Source organism: Emydura macquarii, unplaced genomic scaffold (genome assembly GCF_026122565.2).
Source record: "Emydura macquarii macquarii isolate MOO-44397 ecotype Brisbane River unplaced genomic scaffold, CSIRO-AGI_Emac_v2 contig_2834, whole genome shotgun sequence".
Lineage (NCBI taxonomy): Eukaryota > Metazoa > Chordata > Testudines > Chelidae > Emydura > Emydura macquarii.
In genome coordinates this window covers 2,713,444-2,731,554 of record NW_027132971.1, presented here as the reverse complement: position 1 = coordinate 2,731,554, position 18,111 = coordinate 2,713,444, and the positions used below count along the sequence as shown (strand labels likewise).

At 39.1% G+C, this 18,111-nt stretch overlaps 1 protein-coding gene across 1 annotated transcript in view; it reads left to right on the top strand.

The window, feature by feature from the left end:
• Positions 1 to 16,597, top strand: part of SLC7A11 (solute carrier family 7 member 11) — a 67,944-nt gene extending 51,347 nt beyond the window's left edge. The window contains exons 7-12 of the mRNA XM_067568036.1: positions 4,923 to 5,046; positions 6,009 to 6,112; positions 6,609 to 6,705; positions 9,770 to 9,919; positions 11,721 to 11,898; positions 16,499 to 16,597. Of these exons, the coding sequence (XP_067424137.1) occupies positions 4,923 to 5,046; positions 6,009 to 6,112; positions 6,609 to 6,705; positions 9,770 to 9,919; positions 11,721 to 11,898; positions 16,499 to 16,566 (721 nt within the window). The 3' untranslated portion in view covers positions 16,567 to 16,597. The remainder of the gene's footprint in view (positions 1 to 4,922; positions 5,047 to 6,008; positions 6,113 to 6,608; positions 6,706 to 9,769; positions 9,920 to 11,720; positions 11,899 to 16,498) is intronic.
• The last annotated feature ends 1,514 nt before the right edge of the window (positions 16,598 to 18,111 follow it).

Below are 18,111 nucleotides of genomic sequence, written 5' to 3'. Positions count from 1 at the left end.
CAAACTAAAAGGGTTCACACGGCCTTTTGCACTAATTGAACTAAATACGTTTAAAATCAGACCTGAAATTGAACTAGTACAACTCTGTATGTAGATAAACCCTTAGTGAGCTCTTCTCTTTTCATGTGTATTACTTTGTATGCCTCCAAAGATATTTAAGGGAGTATGAGCAAGTCATTGATTGCTTAAAATTCTGCATTTCCTATATCCTGTTTACTTTTGTACTCTTTTTGTGCCGGCTTTACTGTAGTTGTTCGCTTACTTTGCTTTTTATATTTATTCCTTTATTCAGCTGCTAATCTATAAGGGCTCATTTCTTACATCTTGTTGCAGGCCTATAGCCTCACTTTTTTTGTGTGTATGGAGTTTTTCCATGTATAGTGCACTGAGATAAGGCTTTGGTGAAATCCACATTTAAAGTGAATACAAGGAAATGATTTTTGGCTTGGCCACTGAACTATAAGGTGTGCGGAGACCACCTGCTTTATGGCTGTGAACTCAGCTGAATCTGCTGAACATATCTGGAATGTGTGCCTGTCATTTTATGGAAAGATCAGCCAACAGTGCTTTCAGTGCTGAGCGCTTACTGTTTGTTGTTATAAAGCTTGTCATTAAGCTGGGATATGAGCTGTAGACCTCTGGGAATGTTCCTAACCTGACTTATTGAAGTTGTTCTTCCTATCCCCAGGTTCTCATCTTTTCCTCCCTGTGTCTTCCCTCTATGTTTCTCTTGAAAATATTTACAGTAAGTAATGCTGTAGCAGATCAGATTACCAGATGAACTATGGTTTTACTGCACTTAGGGTCAAATCCTAAACCCAGTGTGCAGCATGAGTAACTGGGCTGTGCCCTGGGGAGATTCACAGAATCCAAGGAGGAGGAAATTCTCTCCCGATCCATAACTAGCTCTGACTGTAGGTGCAGATGAAAGACTTTTAGATCTATATAGTTACATGTTTACCAGCTCCATTCCTACCCCCTAATTTTGCTGGGATCCAAGGAGCATCTCACTGGTGTTCTATGAAACACATGGTTTGCGCACTCCTGATTCAGGCTTCCCTGTTCCTGCATTGCAACTACACCATATGTCGGGCAGGATGGTGGGATTTGCCCCTGACTAATAACTAGTCATGAGTAAATCTTAAAAAGGTAGAAGCTTGGTTCAGTTTGGATAAGCACCCAGATGTTTGAATGTTCCCTACATATTAACTGGCCCAGAGAGAGGGAGAGAGAAAGAGAGTGAGAGTGACACCACAGACCGGTATTTAGGACACTCACCTGAGTGATGGGGACCCCCTGTTCAAATCCCTGCTCCTCCTGAAGCAGAGGGGGAATTGCACCAGGTGAATACCGCATCCCAGGTGAGTACAGTAGATGCTCATTTGCAGCAACACCTTGTAAGAGCAACTGCCACTTACAAGCAACATTTTCCCTGGGAACACTTTCCGTTCTGTGAATTGTCAACACTCCCCATAACAGCAACAGACATTTAGGAGCAACATAGCAAAAGGGCACCAATATGTTGCTACTAATGAGTGACTCCTGTATCTTCATCATTGGGATAAAGGTTGTATCAGAGGCTTCCTCCTCCACCTTGGCTGTTTTGTGAAGAGTCAGGCATGCTTTTAGCACACCTAACGGGCTCAGGCCCCTTAGGTAGGATAGATGTTTCCATGCCTATAAACACCTGTTTGAAGATCATGTTGGGGCTTAGTTGTGAAATAGGAGTCCTGGGGCCTGAGTCAGGCAGGATGCCCAGAAGCAGAAACTTAGTTGCTTAGGGAACTTTTACAGTAAAAATGTAGGTACAAATGAGTTCAGATGTCTACAGCATTTGGTGGCAGCTGAACAGGGTTTTTGTGGTTCTCAGTAGTACCTAAATTTGGGGTTTATAGACCTAAGTTCCTTTGTGGATATGTTAAGTGCATAGGTCTTTCAATGCCTTGTAGATAACATATTATATCTGTCATATGACCTTGTGGATAAATAGTACATAATGGGTCCTGTTAAATGCAATGTAAACATTTGTCCCCTAATATGGATGCTAAGCCACTGTATCCAGAGTTAATTTACTTCACTAACAATGCTGACTTGCAATTGTTTCGTAACTATGGCTACTCTTCTGGCATTAGAGCTACTCACATAATAGTGAAAGGATTAATGTATGAGATAGAGGTGAATCAAGGTATCTTATTGCAGGCTGGGAATTCGTCCCTTCAATTTGACCAGTAGAAAAGACTCTTTTAAAGCTTCTACTTAGTATTTTAACATAGTGTTCAGATCTGGCTTAATGTACTATACAATGATTAAGTGACAAAATGCAACTCTGAACTGAAGCGTCAATGAGAAATGAGCCAGGGTTGGATTACTCATCCCTTAAATCATGAAACTGGATTGTCACTTTTGTCAAAATTTACCATTGCAGGCAGCTGTCTAACAAGCTGCACTCACTGGTGTCACAGGATAATGTATTGCAGCCCCCCTAAGGGCCTGATCATGTTGGGAGAGAAAAAAGAGGGATAGATGGAGCACTTTTTTACAGAAGAGCACTAAGAACTTAGAGGTCACAAAGCCTCTTATTCTGCTCCAGGCTTTTGGGAACATGGTGATTCCCAATCTTCAGGCAATGTAATGAATGGCACTTGCTGACTAGTTATGTTTTTTTTGCAACCAGCAGAGGTTAGTGCTATTCAGCATGATGAGCCAGGACTCAGTGTGCTAAATACACTCAGGTTTTAAAGTGCTTTTACCTCTTTGGTTTTGAACTGCCATTTTATTTTAGAGGACATTGTATCGAGATCTGAATTAGAGGCACCTTGTAGTGCTAAGATTCTATAAGGATTGATAAGTACTCGAGATGAAGAGCAGACAGTTTTAGCTCAGGAAGTTGAAAGTTTTGGCTGCCTGAACTCAAGAAAGTCAGAGCAGGAGATTATGCCATCAAGAAGAGGAAATGTATATTGGTAACAAAGCATCACATTGCTAAGGTCAGTAATTTCATGGCATTTCCACCATTTTTTGAACTCTATGTGGTGTGCTATCTATCCATCCCTGCCATTGTCTCTTGCATCGAGTGACACCTACAAATTGATGTGTTCCCTTAGCCTGAGACTGTGGGCCTCTTCCTGTAATAGCAGTGGGCTTGTACAGTGCTACAATGCCCATCATATTGTGATCATTGCTACATGACCCTTTTATCTAATTATTTCTCTAGTTTCTATAATATTATCACCATAGTTTCTAACACAGTTAAGATGTGGAACCACCTCCTCATTTTTAACGTCTCTCATTCCATAATCTCTTTTCAACTTGAAAGCTTTGCCAGGGTGTTCTGTCCCTTTAAAGGCCAAGATACCTGGAGCCAGCAGCCCTGTTTTCAGGCAGATCCCTTTAAGGACAGGCATTTGGGCTTGGTAGAAGAGATTCTCAGACCCAGCTGGAAGAGGGTGAGGTAGTTATAAAAGCCAGCAAGTAGTTCAGCTGGTGGGAAAGCTGCCAGGAGCTGGTGGGGGGAAGGTGGCAGTGGGAGGTGGAGAAGGAGGAGGAAGTCCTGGGTCTTATCCAGGAGTGGCAATGTAGTTTGCAAGAGTTATGTCAAAAACCATCACATAATGGATCAGTGTGTTGAATCCCAAAGATGCTCTTTGAGGTAGCGGATTTTGTTTTCCCTCTTTTCTTCCACAGTTGGCTGTGTCTATTGTCTTTCACATAGATGATTGCTACACGTAACAACCTTTAGATCCCATCAAAAGTATTCTCAAATAGAGCTGGGCAAAATTTTTAGACCAAATGCTTTGTTTTGCCATTTTTGAAACCATGTTTTTGTTTGTTTGTTTTTTGGTTCAAAACAAATTTTGGTTTCAAAATTTAAAAATAAATAAATAAATAAAAATGCTCAAAATGGAAACATTTTGTTTTGATCGCAACAAGATGTTGATTGGACCCAAAACTCTTTTTTTTTTTTTTTTTTTCAATTTGCTGAAAATTAAAAAAAAATTCCACTTCAGTTTAACCAGAAACACATTTTTATCTGATTTTTAGACTTGCCAGTGAACTTAAAAATCTGTTTTTACCCAGCTCTACTCTTGACTGAGTCAGCTGAAGGGAATAGCCATGAAGCAAAAGCACCCCCTTCTCAAGGGCAATGTGTATCCTGAATCTACCATGTCACTTCCTGTTAACTAGAATTAAAGATGGATTCTTTATTTCTCAAATATAAATCCCTAGTTGGTCCGGACCAGAGGAGATCATTTCAAGGGAGGTGTGGTGTTTCCTACTGAATAGAACACTGGACGGGGATTTGGGAGACCTGGTTTCTGTTCCCAGCTTGGACACTGGCATGCTTGGATGACCTTGGATATGTCATTTTGCCTCTGCGTCTCAGTTTCCCTTTATTTAAAACAAGGATAATGACACTGTCTCCTTTGAGATCTACTGACAAAAAGTGTTATATAATACATAGCTCTTATTATTGTTTATTAACATGTTCTTCCTCCTTCTCCTCCCATATTGATAAAATGGCAAGATTTTATATGCTCATTGCTGCTATTTCTGAGGCAAACTCAGTCTTCAATTACCTCCATAAAGTCCAGTCCTCAGTGTGAATGTCAGTTGGCACATGGTAGAGCTTTTTGAGGGTATTGTTGCATGTGCCTGACCGAGGGGCAGAATCTGTCAGCCTATGTATTATTTGAATAGCTGACTCAAATTAGAGACATGGAACATAAATTTCTTTTTTTTTCCTTTTTTTTTATACCTAGTTATAATTTTTTAGGTCACCAACTGCTCATCTGTTCATGCCAATCATAGATCTAGAGATCTAAAGGGCAAAGACCAAATTGCTTTTCCTCATGTTCTTATTTGCTTCATTTTCGGGGAATGACTAGCAGATTGCAACTAATGAGCTTTTTTGTGTATTCCAGAAACATACCGCTCGCAATATGCATTTCAATGGTTATTGTCACAGTTGGCTATGTGTTAACAAATGTGGCTTATTTCACTACCATCAGCCCTGAGGAACTGCTAAATTCAAAAGCTGTGGCAGTGGTAAGTTATGGAGGCAAAACACAAATGTATAGATCTGGCTACAGTTAAAGTAGATCTGTTGTTGTTAAAGTTGGTCATTTCCCTCTTGAAAAGAAGAATAAAAAAGTGGGAAACGTACAATAAAAACACCCTACAAGGCCCCAGTTTAGCAATGTCCTTAAGTCTTGTTGACTATTGGATTCCTTGTGGATGCATGGGGATGAATTTAAGTTTATGGATAACATTAGCTCATCCTTAATCAACTAACTTTTTTAGAGTTGCTGGGACTTAAGTGCATGCTTAAGGTCAAGTACATATCTAAGTGTTTTGCTGAAGTGTGGTGGTGTCATTTATTTTTATTTTGATGGCATCTGTCTTTTAATAAGTGAAAAACCACATACCAATGTTGACACAGCTAAGGCTTTTTTAAATAGGAGAATCTGAGTACCCTATTTCCAAGTGACTAATTCTATAACATGTATAAAATCTAGCAGCAGAATGTTTTGTTCTCCTTCAAACCTTGAGGATAAGAAATAAGACTCTTACGTAATGACCTAGGTGAGTCAGATGTACCTGGGTGCTATATACTGTAGGATGACAGAAGTTCAGTAATGTGATTATTATACAAAATATTAAGAATTTTTGTATACCTATGACAAATGTGGATTAATCATAGTTTCCCCTTTATAGAATGTAAACGAATAGTCAACAGCCGATGGTATTTAAAACAATAAATATTTAGGGGCAGATTCTTCCATGAAATAGTAGCTTAACTGGCAGGTAGCTACACTGAAATAAATCTCTGCTGGCAAAATAAGATGCTACCCAGTGAGTAGGAACTGGAGATACTTACCCACATTAAACTGGATCTCACTAATGAAAAGAAGATGACAAATGTGCAGTACAAAGTCACAAAGTTATAGAATGGGATCTTATAGAATCTCTTATTTTTAATGTTAATTCATGTTACTCTCTTTTACCAGACCTTTGCTGAACGATTAATGGGGAATTTTTCATTAGCCGTTCCAATATTTGTTGCCCTTTCTTGCTTTGGTTCTATGAATGGTGGCATCTTTGCTGTCTCCAGGTAAAACAATCCAAAATATTATTGGAGTGTGTGTGTGAGGTGGGTACAGTTAAAGCATAACTCAAAACCAAGGAGAGCAAATGAAAGCAGGATTAATTCCTTTAAATATTAGGAGAGGTTGGCTACAATAGTCTTTATGACCTTTATCACGTTTGACATTGCTATCACATTGCTAAAACCCTGGGAATTGTTTAAATAATTAATCCCTTTTAGTGTAATACCTAATTGATTATTGATTTTTTCTATGGGATAGGGTGAATGTAGGAAAACACTAATATTAACTGCTTGTAAAGATTGATAATATTGGGATGGGACATGGTTAGCTTTGGTTTCTGTGTATGGGTTTCTGGCATCTTTTAAAAACTGAATGTCTTAAAAAAGAATAAATAGTACTACTGAGGATAACTTTGAATGTGTTCTGCATCTCTACTGAGCTACTTTGACTTCTCTTTGTAATGAGTGTATTTAAAGTCCGTCCACATTTATTTCCCACCAGGATGTTCTACGTGGCATCCCGTGAGGGTCACCTTCCGGAAATTCTCTCTATGATTCATGTCCGCAAGCACACTCCTCTGCCAGCTGTCATTGTTTTGGTAAATCATACAAACTAATGTCCCTGTGCAAGATTGTGTATTGCTGGCTTGCACGGGAGGATTCAAGCAGAACTTGGGCACTGCTTGAGTCTCATTTATTTCTTTATATTTTGGGATTTGGTGAGGGGCAGAGGAATATAAGCACAGAAGTGAGATTCTGAAGTGACCTATTCTACTGACTCCTCCTCTGTGTTTCTGATGGTAGCACTTAATTCTCTGAGGCTGCTACCTAAATCATGTCTCATTATATTCAGTTTCTAAGGATTTGGAAGGTTGAAGGAAAGTGATTAGCTCGACCCCTTTCAGTGCCATGAATTCTCACAGAAAAGGAAGTAGAGAAATAAAACTCAAATTCAATTGATTGGAAGTGCAGCTAAACAGCACCCTAAAGCACCCTAAAGACTTGTTATAGCCACCTTACAGTGAAAAAATGTGAACAATTATATACAAAGGTAATAGGGTGAGGTAGCTCTCAGTAGTGCAGTGATTCTGTGATTGCTTTTTAATTTTTTTGGGAGCATGTGTTTGAAAAGATGGGTAACAGAGAAACAATTGTGAAAGGGCTCTGAGAAGAAAGGAAAAGCACCAGGTAGTACATTGTTGGGCCAGTTACTAATTCCTAAGACAGACTCACAGCTAAAAGTTGGCTCTGTCTTCATATCGAAGACTAATTTATGTAGTAAAGCATTAGGAAAAAAGAGAGGAGTGACTCAAACTCTAATTTTCAAACTCAGTTACCTGTTATGTCTGTTAATAAATTTCCACTTAGGGCTCAGTCTTCTGTGGGGATTGTGGGTACTCAGCACCAGGCCTTGCGGAACCAATGGCCCTGCTCCAGATGGGCTGACACTTGTATCCAAGTGCAGTCCCACAGACCTGAGTGGGACTCCATGTGGGTGTAGGAGTCTGCTGATGTGATCAGGTTGCAGGATCAGGGCCTAAATTAACACTTACAATAGGTTCCTAAATACTCATTTCGGATGTGCATGTGTCAGTTTAAGGGAATAGGAAGTCACTACACTGCAGTCAGACCCAGATGTGGTTATAGCATTTGGTGACGTATCCATAGCTAGCACAGGTGCTAATAGCAATGAAGCTACAGCAGGGTGGGCTTGCTACTCAAGTACAAGCCTGCTATGGAGCATGGGTGAATACTTGAATGCTAGCCTGTATTGGTGCCCGTGCTGCCATGATTTCAGTGTTATTGGTATCTGCGCTAGTGCGCTGAAAGCTAGCTCAGGTATGTCTCCTTGTTCTGCAATCATGTGTCCAGTCACAGTGTAGCCAGTCCCTAAGTGTTTAATTTTAAATTTAGGCACTTAAATGTAGATACCCTGGTTTGAAAATTGGGTTCCATAATTATGGGGGTCAAGGGGTTGTGTTTTAATGTACTTGTTGTACCCTGCAATATTCTATTTGTTTTGCTTACTATTTTGTTGAATTTTTTGTGACTTACATTTCTGTTTAGCACACGGCACAGTGCAGCTTCCCTGAGCTTCCTTATATTTTATACCAGTTATAGACACTAGTTTTCCTTGCAGAAGCATTGCTTCTGTATGAAGATGGCTTTTATGCATCTTTCCTATTGTTCACGCCATCCTTGATATAAGTACGATAGTTACAGAGATATTTTCTGCCTTGACCCTTAGCATCTCTGCGTTTTCCTGTTGTGTGTGATGTCGAAGGCTGAATACCACAACAAGACAATGAGCTTCTTTGGGGGAGAGAAGGAAAATGAGCACGTTCAGTGTTCTATGCTCAATACACTAAGTGAAGAAAGGAAGATATTGCTTATTACATACCTGCATATTTGTGGCTAGGAGAACTCTTAAGCTCAAGCATATAACAAGCCTAAGTAACCAGGAGATCCTATTTGTAGTCTTTTTTGTGTCTTACCCCTATGTGTCTCCTCCACCATGGATTGCCCTTTGTTGCAGTATCATGCTTAAACTTAAATGTTAAGCTTTTGGGGGCAGGGTGGGTGAAATCTGTGGGTGAAATCCTGGCCCCATTGAAGTCAAAGGCCAAACTCCCATTGATTTCAATGGGGTGAGGATTTTACTTTGTATCTTTTATTTGTAAAGAACCTAGCATGTTTTCGGCACTGTGTAAATCATAATGGACTGGAAGTCAGAATGGATGCTCAGTGGGGTAAGCCCCATGTTTGAAATATTTACACTTCCTGTCCAAATCCCAGCTATGTCTTCATGCCAAAGATGTATGTGTGTTGTTTTCTTTTTCTGTGAAAAAACTAATACATGTTAGCTATCTCATTGTAAAATCCTAGTGGAGACAAGGTGGAGGTCACTTTTATCACAATTTAGCTAGGCAGGGCCAGCCCTGTATGTGCCTCCCTGACCCATGGTTGACCTTGCCTGGCTACATCTCAGTAAAATCTACACAGCCTGTCTTCACTAGGATTTTTCCAGTGAACACATAGCCTACAGCAAGTTTGACCTAGCCCTTCATTCCAAAAAGTACAAATTGACGGTGTCTTTTGAATTAGAACATAAAAACTCAGAGCTAGTTTTTGCTAGACATTTTTACCTTGTGTTATTGTGATACTTAACATGCTTGTAAAAGCGAATGTGGACACTCCCCAGCCATTTGATCCAGGCTATAAATATTCATTTTTTAATCTAGGCTGATCCCTATGATTGAAAAAAAGTTTGTAGCCTAGAACAAATGTGTGGGGAGTTTCCACATTAGTCTTTACAGACATGTTAAGAAGTACAAGTTTAATTGACTGCCAAAGTGTAGAAGTCTAGTTTAGACATAACCTGGGCTTCTGTCTACTCTACATAGACATTAAAGATCCCAGGGCACTTCTCATAAGGGTAAGGGTTGTCCTGATGTTTACCAAAATTTCCCCTTTCCATGCTGTGTAAATCCTTCTGTGTGACAATTAGCTGCTGGCCTCCACTCCAGAGGTGGTTGCATTTCAGAGGTGCAGCATGTGTGTAGTTTGTGATTGGTTATGGGATGAAAGTCATAATATAAACAGAAGATGATGATGTAAATAAAAGACTCTCATGCATTAAGACTCTCCAAATTTCTTTTGCAGCACCCACTAACAATGATAATGCTCTTCACTGGGGATATCTACAGCCTCCTGAACTTCCTCAGTTTTGCCAGGTGGCTTTTTATTGGACTGGTAGTTGCTGGGCTGATTTATCTCAGATATAAACGTCCTGATATGCCTCGTCCTTTCAAGGTAACTTCACCAATCTGATGGTTTTTACATAAATCTCTCCTCCTGTACTTAACTCTCCCCTAGTCCACAGCCTGGTAAGAGAGCAGATATTCTGCAGTAAAATGTAACCGCTTGCAGGCAAGCTGTGTTAATAGAATTGATTCTTTTACTGTAGTTTAAATGTTTAACAACAGGATTCCCAATTTTTTTCTCTGCGAGATCTCTGAAGAGCAAAAGCATTAATCTAGCCATGTTTCTTTCTAGAGAAGTCTTTCTTGTTCACTGTTGATGGGGTTGGGGGACAAGGAATTGTGTATTTATATTTTGATTGGTCTGTGAAAATGAAGACGTTTGATCAATTTTGTACACACTGACGCTATGTTGAGGAAGTAAGATAGAAGGTTCTGACTAGTGTCTGGTGTGAAGATGCCTCCTAATTGTACACAATCATGTGTCTTTCAAACTGCCTGTATTTTGAGGGCATTTCATGTGGGCCTCAATCTGGCCTCTGTATTGCAGGCCGAAATAACTTCATCCACATTTTTGCAACCAGAATTAATGTCAGGCTCAAATATTAGTAGTTAGATATCAACGGTTCTTTTTCTTTTACCTAATCTCTCTATAGAGCCTTATTTGACATCAATCTCCATTTCAGGTACAAACAAGTCATTAAACATTTAATTACTGATATTTGTGCCCACAATTAATTGCAGGCATAGTTATTTTTTGAGCATTAAATTGCACCCAGAAAAATTGCTCAAAATCTGGCCTAGTAGTTATCCCGGACTTGATTTTGCCACCCTTATTTATATTAAGTAGTTCCTTGCTATGTGAATAGTCCCAGTGAAGTTACTTGTATAGCGAGATAGTACTTAGCATTAGTAAGAATAGCAAAAATCTATCCCTATTAAAATATGGGGAAGAAATTTAACTTAGTTGGAAAAGAAGCGTGCCTTGTTCCATTCTTTTAGGCACGTAAATGAAAGGTCAGCAGTTTAGCAGATTTCTCTTTGATTTCTTTTTTACAACACTCAGATAGGGCACAACAGAGAATCTGTAATGTTTAAAGGCATGAAAGCAAGGGGATCATCTCTTGAGAATTCTCCATTATGCCAAGCATCTGGTTAGCAGCACCATCAGGCACCTCCTTCAAAGAGGTGCAAAGACAGTTTGCAACCTCACTATTGAAAGTTGAGAGAATTAATTTGATATTGCTATTTTTTCCTGCTTTTGGAATGATACTAATAACATTAAAGGTCATGCTGTCAGAAGCACAATACTTCTTCGGTACCCGTCAGTTACCTAATGTGATCAAATATCTTTTATTAGTGGTCAAATGACAATAAACTTGTGCTCCTCCAGCCAGATTTTGTTTTGTACCTTAGGAAGTATGTACTTAATAATTTTAAAAGGCAGCTGGCGACTTGAGTGCCTTGCTTTATTTTACAATGGAGTCTGGCAGATAATTATCAAAGAGGAAACCTTTACTATAGTTAGTGCTGTTTATCTAATAGAGGACTAGAGAAGGACTTTTGTAGTATAACATTTACAACCCTTACATTTTAAGGATGTTAAGCACTGTAGTGTTTTAGTGTGTAATTAAGAGACTGGGGTAGTATTTACTACATAACACTGTCTTTAATTTATCTTCTTTAGTTACTCACATTTCAAATGCATGTTTTAAAAAACAGTATTTCTGCAGAACCATAGTGTGCTGCAGTGTTTTATCCAATTTACATTTCATGGAACATTAAATACTAGTGTCATTCAATAACCAAGGTCAGTGTGAAGTAATAACTTTTTTTTTTGGCCTGTGTTTCAGGTACCTCTATTTATTCCAGCTTTGTTTTCCTTCACCTGCCTCTTCATGGTTGCACTGTCACTTTACTCTGATCCTGTCAATACAGGCATAGGCTTTGCAATAACCCTGACTGGTGTCCCTGCCTACTACCTCTTTATCATTTGGGACAAGAAGCCAAGATGGTTCAGAAGACTCTTAGGTAAGACCACATTCACGTGAGACTCTTCCCTCTCTCTCAGAACCTTTCAGTTGATCCTTGTAATTAAGGTTACCACCTCCAGAACACTCCCTCATGGCACGGGGTGGCCCTCATCGCCCCTGCCTCAGTTCCCCCTTTTTAAGTCTTTTATAAAACTCCACAGTCTTGTTTGGTTGCTGCAGTGATTTGACTCTCCAGCTAAGTAATTAACAAAAACCCCACCCATTCCAGACTATACAAGTACAAACATAAACACAAAACCAGAGTCTTCTAGCCAATTTCAAACTGGGCCCAGCCCCGCCTTTCTGAGGGTCTGGTTCGTCTTCAATAACTCATACCACTAGACACACCTGAGCCTGCCCTCTGGCTCAGCTTTCAGCCCTTCCCGGGCTATTTTCAGTTTCCCTTTAGACTCCCTCCTGAACTCCTTTGGGCTGGCTCTCCAGTGAGCAGTATCTCCTAAGGTTTGCTTCTTTCCTGGAGGCCTCCGTTCTCTTTCTATCTCCCCTCTGGCATCTCACTACCCAGGCTTCTCCCTTATCTATTCCAGAGGCCTGATTGAGTCATATGACCCATTTTCCTATGGAGTGGCAAGTTAAGTATGTCACAGATGGGGCTGAGACCCATGTCCCCTTAAAGAGTAAGCCACCCTGTAATAATCCCCAAACAGGAAAGTCCTTTTGATTCTTGTCACCATTCTGTTTCATGATAGCAGAGCCAATTGCTTTTCAATCAAATGCTGTAACCATTGTTCAACCAGTAAACTAAACCCCAGCTAATTAAAAGGCCACATCCACAGCACGCTCATTCTTTAAACCAATCAGATAAACAGATTTTTTTTTTTAAAACAAGACGTTTTAGATTACTGAATCCCTCTGCCCCCACCACACATTTAAGTTACTAGCCTTCTTCCCATAGCCATTTGCCTGTTCTAACAGAGTGAACGTTTCCTTATGGGGAAACCGCTTCTGACAACTAAAACGTCCTGAATGTAGGCTTGTTTCTGCACTCATTACTCAAACCAAACACCTATGGGCCTCCATAGGATTTTGTTTCAAGAAAAGCATGTTGGAATCGAGTCCTTCATTAAAACATATCCTAGATGGTGTCGTGACTCTTACTGGCTATTAAAAGCAAAGTTATGAGATAAAATGCTCTATATTTGACACACTGTCATGATGTTTGTTTACATCTTTTCTGTGGATGACTGCCAACATATTTTCCTAAAGTTACTTATCTAATTTTTTTACATCGGACTCTAATTGAAGAAAATTGTTTATATATTATTTTTGGACATTTTTTCAAAAACTTGTGAAACGTTTGTTGTGCTGGGGAAGAGCTCTGTGAAGTTCTTTGGAGTAGTACAAGTAGTTTAACAAACGACTGGCCCACTCCCTTTCTCATTTTTGTTACTCAGCATTATTTTGTGAGGTTTTACCATGAGACAGTTTCCAGTGCAAAGAGAAATATAGGAACATCTCCTAAGAGATTTGAGAAATGGTGGGAATTTGTTAAACTAAATTGGGTGAAAAGCTTGCATTATGCCACAGACACATTGTGAAAGCTAGAGATTTCAGTAAAAGTTTTCCCTCTACAGTTTATTAAATTGAAAAATAAAAGGCTCTCCTAGCTCCATACCAATTAGCTTTACTGGGCATTTAACATTAACATATAATAATAATACTAATAAAGTAGCATAAAAACCTTGCATGCATGCTGCAGTTACTTCTATCAATGACAGGTCTATTTGCCCAGCTCATGCTGAATAAGACCTTACTCTGGGGCAGTCCTATTAAAATCAATAGGGTTGTTTACAAAGTAATGTGTTAGTTATTGTAAGGCTATCAGAATCTACCCTTAATGTTTTAAGTCAGAATCTTAAAATAAAAATATATATTTTAGGGGCTGTGCTATAATCTTTTGGGTCTTACTATGTTGTAACTAGTGTCACAAGAATCTGTGCATAAAGCACTGGTACAAATGAAAACTGTTTAATACAGTCCCAAATAGCAATCAACCAAACCTATTCTGAATAGGTGATGTCCATATTGGTTTATAATTTCTCTGGCTTGAAGTTTAGGAACTAGAAAGTATTTTCTTAATAAACCAACAATACCTGTTTACATTTTCTGGTGAGAAGCTCTGAGGTTTTGAAGCATGGTTACTTGAAACTCTGTGGCCACAGGATGCCAGTGTTGAACTACATTACTCAGGTGAAAGGAAAATATTCTCTTGAAAGGAGATTGGATATACATTAAGCCTTTTCTACCAGCTGTGACAGTGTGGCTGATTATTCTAGCCTTTGGAGAACACTGGATTCTCATGCAGGAAATCAAGTCAGATGCCTGTGTAACACATACAGACACAGTGCTGGCTCAGAGGGGAAAGCAGCAGACACCTGTCAATATGGGTGAAACAGCTTGTTCGGTTTCCCTGTGTTATTTCTAAACTAACAATAGTAGTTAGAGAAAACCGATGCTGACCCTTTTGAGGTGAGAGGAGGTGATGACCCGCTCATTAAATAAACAGCTTTGTTTCAGAGTAAGCAGTGAGAAATATCCCTGGAGTTGCTTTTTTAAAATTATATTACTTTGCAGGAGTTGATACTCCTGCACTGCAGAGTCCAAAGATCATTTTTCGCATGGATTCTGCTTCAGGATAAGCTTATTTAGGATACTTCTCTGAGATATGAATAATGTATTTAGCTGATCTCACACAGCGTTTGCAAAATGACCATTATTGTTATTTACCAAGTTACCCTACTTTAAAAAAAATAGATCTGGGCAGTGCAGGTAGCCAGAGAGATGTTTTGTGCTCCCTTCTCCCCCCCACTCCTAAATGACTTCTAATCCTGCATGAGCCAGTTAATATTTCACTAGCATTAGACACCTATGACACATAGTTTTACCCTAATGTGCTTGGACAAATCATAACCGCACCTGGCCATTTTCTCACCTTTTACAGAATTAACCTAACACTGAAGAACCAAGAAAAGGGACACCCTACAAAAGTAGACCAATAATGAAAAGCATGTAACAAAGATCAGAGGTGGACATGAGCCAAAACACATGAACTTGGGAGTGTTTGTTACACAATCCTAAATCTGGATCCATATTTACTGATGCCGTCTCTTTATAATGGGCTGAGCACCCCCCAACCTTTGAGTTTAAAATTCAGCAATAGCTCTGAATGTTGTGGCTTGAGCCCATGTCAGAGTACAGATATGCTGTACATATAAAATCCTTCCATTTCTTTAACTGCTATTTCCAGACATCAGAGGGTGCCAGTTGCCCATTCAAGATGTAGTATTATATGTTCAATGCAGCTCTCCTTGTTGAGTTAATGATGTTGGGCTCCACAGGAATTCATCTCAGCTTTATGCCAGAGAGCAGCAGCAAGTTCCTTGTCCTGTCATATACATGTCCAGTAAATCACTGCTTTTACTGTGAGGTTTCTTTTCCATTCCCAGCCTTTACTGTGTGGTTATAGATAACAACTCAGAGTTCCTATGCAGGCAGTCCAGATGCCAATAAGCCCGACTCTCATTGATACTGAGGGTCCTTTAAACTGCTCTGGAAGCATAAAAAAAGGCTTTAAAATGGATACAAATATAAATTGTACTGCCAGAGTGGTATAAAGAGGGTCTTAGCGCAAATGATAATCAGGCCCAATATCTCTAGCCACTGCTTAAAGCAAACAAGTATTATCAGCATTTCAGTGCTTGCAGCTTCTCACTAATCTAGGCTACAATGCAAATTATTTCTTCAGAAAAAACTGTGAAGAGCAATATGCAGGGATTCTTCATTGCCTTACACCTTGTGTCATTTACACCAGTGCAGAGCGAGTGTAAAAGACTAATAAATCAGAATGGTAGTGTTTTACACCCACATTGTCTCACTTTGCACGGGTGTAAATGACTGCACAAGGTTCTGGGCAGTGGAGAATCAGGCCTTATGTTGGCGAAGAGGCCTGTTAGCTTAAGATGAACTTTGAGGAAGAATGAATCTTTCCTTGGTATTCAATATTTGTATGATTGGTGCCCACATATGAATCACCAATGTAAACAGGAAAAGCACTCAGAGGACAAATCCCGCTAATTCTTGACTCTTACCATTAATAATAGCACAGGTCACAAAGAAGAACCTGTAACGTTTAAATCAGTGCAGAAGCGTTATATGCACATATTTAATGCAGTTTATTTTGATCAAGTGGATTCTGACACAGAATATGGGTGCCTTATTCAGCATATTTGGGCCTTTATTGCAACATTAACATTGTTTGTTTGTTTTGAGCTGATTCAGCTCAAAACAGAGAATTAATTTTCTAGATATAATGTCTAAATAGAAAACGTATACATGTCTCTCCAAATGAGAACCCTTCTATACCTAGTAATTGTCCCTTTTGGCACAGAGCTGAGCAAAATATGGTTAGAAAGGGAAGAGAGTGGTAAGGCTCTTTAAATTAGACATTATATGATGTTATGACTGGTACATCTAAATACTTATGACACATATAATTGGTGAGTTGTACAGCTCTTCTAGGAGACTCTTCCTTGGTTACTTCCCACATATCTCCAGTTTATTTACTTTTTTCTTTGCAGACAAGGTAACTGCAACGCTGCAAATCATCCTGGAAGTTGTCCCAACAGAAAATGGCTCGAAATCATGATCACTTACATCCTGAAGAAACAGGTGTTGACTGAGAGTCCCATTTCAGCTTGGGAAACCATGGTGGGAAGCTTCTTTCCCCTTCCTGGAAGTTCAGTGAATTACAAGAGCAAGACACAGTTAAAATGAAGCCTGAAAATGAATTGGCTACCAGAGCTGCAAAAATTTTTTTTTTTTTACATTCTCAAGCTTTTGTACAAGCAGTTTGTATGTAGAAAGTGCATCGGCTCTGTCCTGTAAAATAACAGGAGCCTCAGGACACTGGTGGACATTGATCGCCTCTCTTCTCTCTGGGAGAATGGGGACAAGTAGAAAAAAAAAAGAAACGTCTCGTTAATATTTCCCTTTTACAATACTCTATTTTAGCAAGCCTTGGGTTCTTCAAATTGGGGATTTTACTGCATTATCAATGAACATTTGTTCCGGAAATGTTTTTGTAATCAGATATACTGTGAAGAGTATATCTACACCCTGCTCATGAAGAACCTACCCTTCACTGGAAGAAGGCCGAGGTAAAAGTTTTGGTCAAGGTTGTTCTTCCTCTCCCTGCATTCTTTACTCATATCTTACTTCTCTTGTCTCAACTGAAGCAGCATATCAGTTCTCCACATACAAACATGTTGGCTTCATTCAGCTTTGTGGTGGCCTAGAAGGATTGCTAAATTTCCTGAGTTTTTTCAATACGGTGATTAAAAATAGAGTCTGATATTTAATATTGATTTTCTACTAAAAGGGTACACAAATTTTAGGTCTGACACAATAATTTGATCCATTTAAAAAGTTTCTACCCGTGTGAAATTAATCATTGGTTCTACCAGTATTCCATGGTATATGTATAAGAAATATCTCTCAATCCAGTAAATGCTTTCAAAATCAGTCGAGACATTTTAAATTGAACCACTGAACATACATGGAAAGGAAAATGTGGATCTACTGTCCTCATTTAGGCAAAGCTCCCATTAAAGTCAATAACAGTTGGTTAGCAAATGTGATTGGAAGTACCACCAGTTATGAAATCAATGGGAATTTTGTCCAAGGATGGACAGCTGTTTTGGAATAAACATACTAAGTGAAAGGCAAGCCTGAGAAAGTTTGGAACATTGAATTGTATATGCACACAAACAAAACGGTATGTTTACTTAAACACATTCCAAGTTCTTAGGCCTTGAGATCTCAGCAAACATTGTTCTACAAAACCTATTTCCTGGTTCCCAGTTTCAACTGAAGCTGGAAATTGAGTTGCAAAATTTGGGAGAAAAACCCCCAATTGTTTTGATTCTGAACCAAGTTTTGCATTCAGTTTGTGTTTTAGGTTAAGGGGTTGGCTCAGTTCTGACTTAGCTTGCCCTTTCCTATTAATAATACTTTGCACAGTAGGTGAACACTGAAATATTTTAAATGCTCAAAAAAGAGGTTCTATATTTCAAAGACTACTCCAGCCTTAGGATAAGGTTTTACTGTTAATATGTTAGAAATAAAATCTTAAATATTTAATGCACTACTTTTAAAACTGTTGCCTATTAGAAGATCACATTTCTTCAAAACC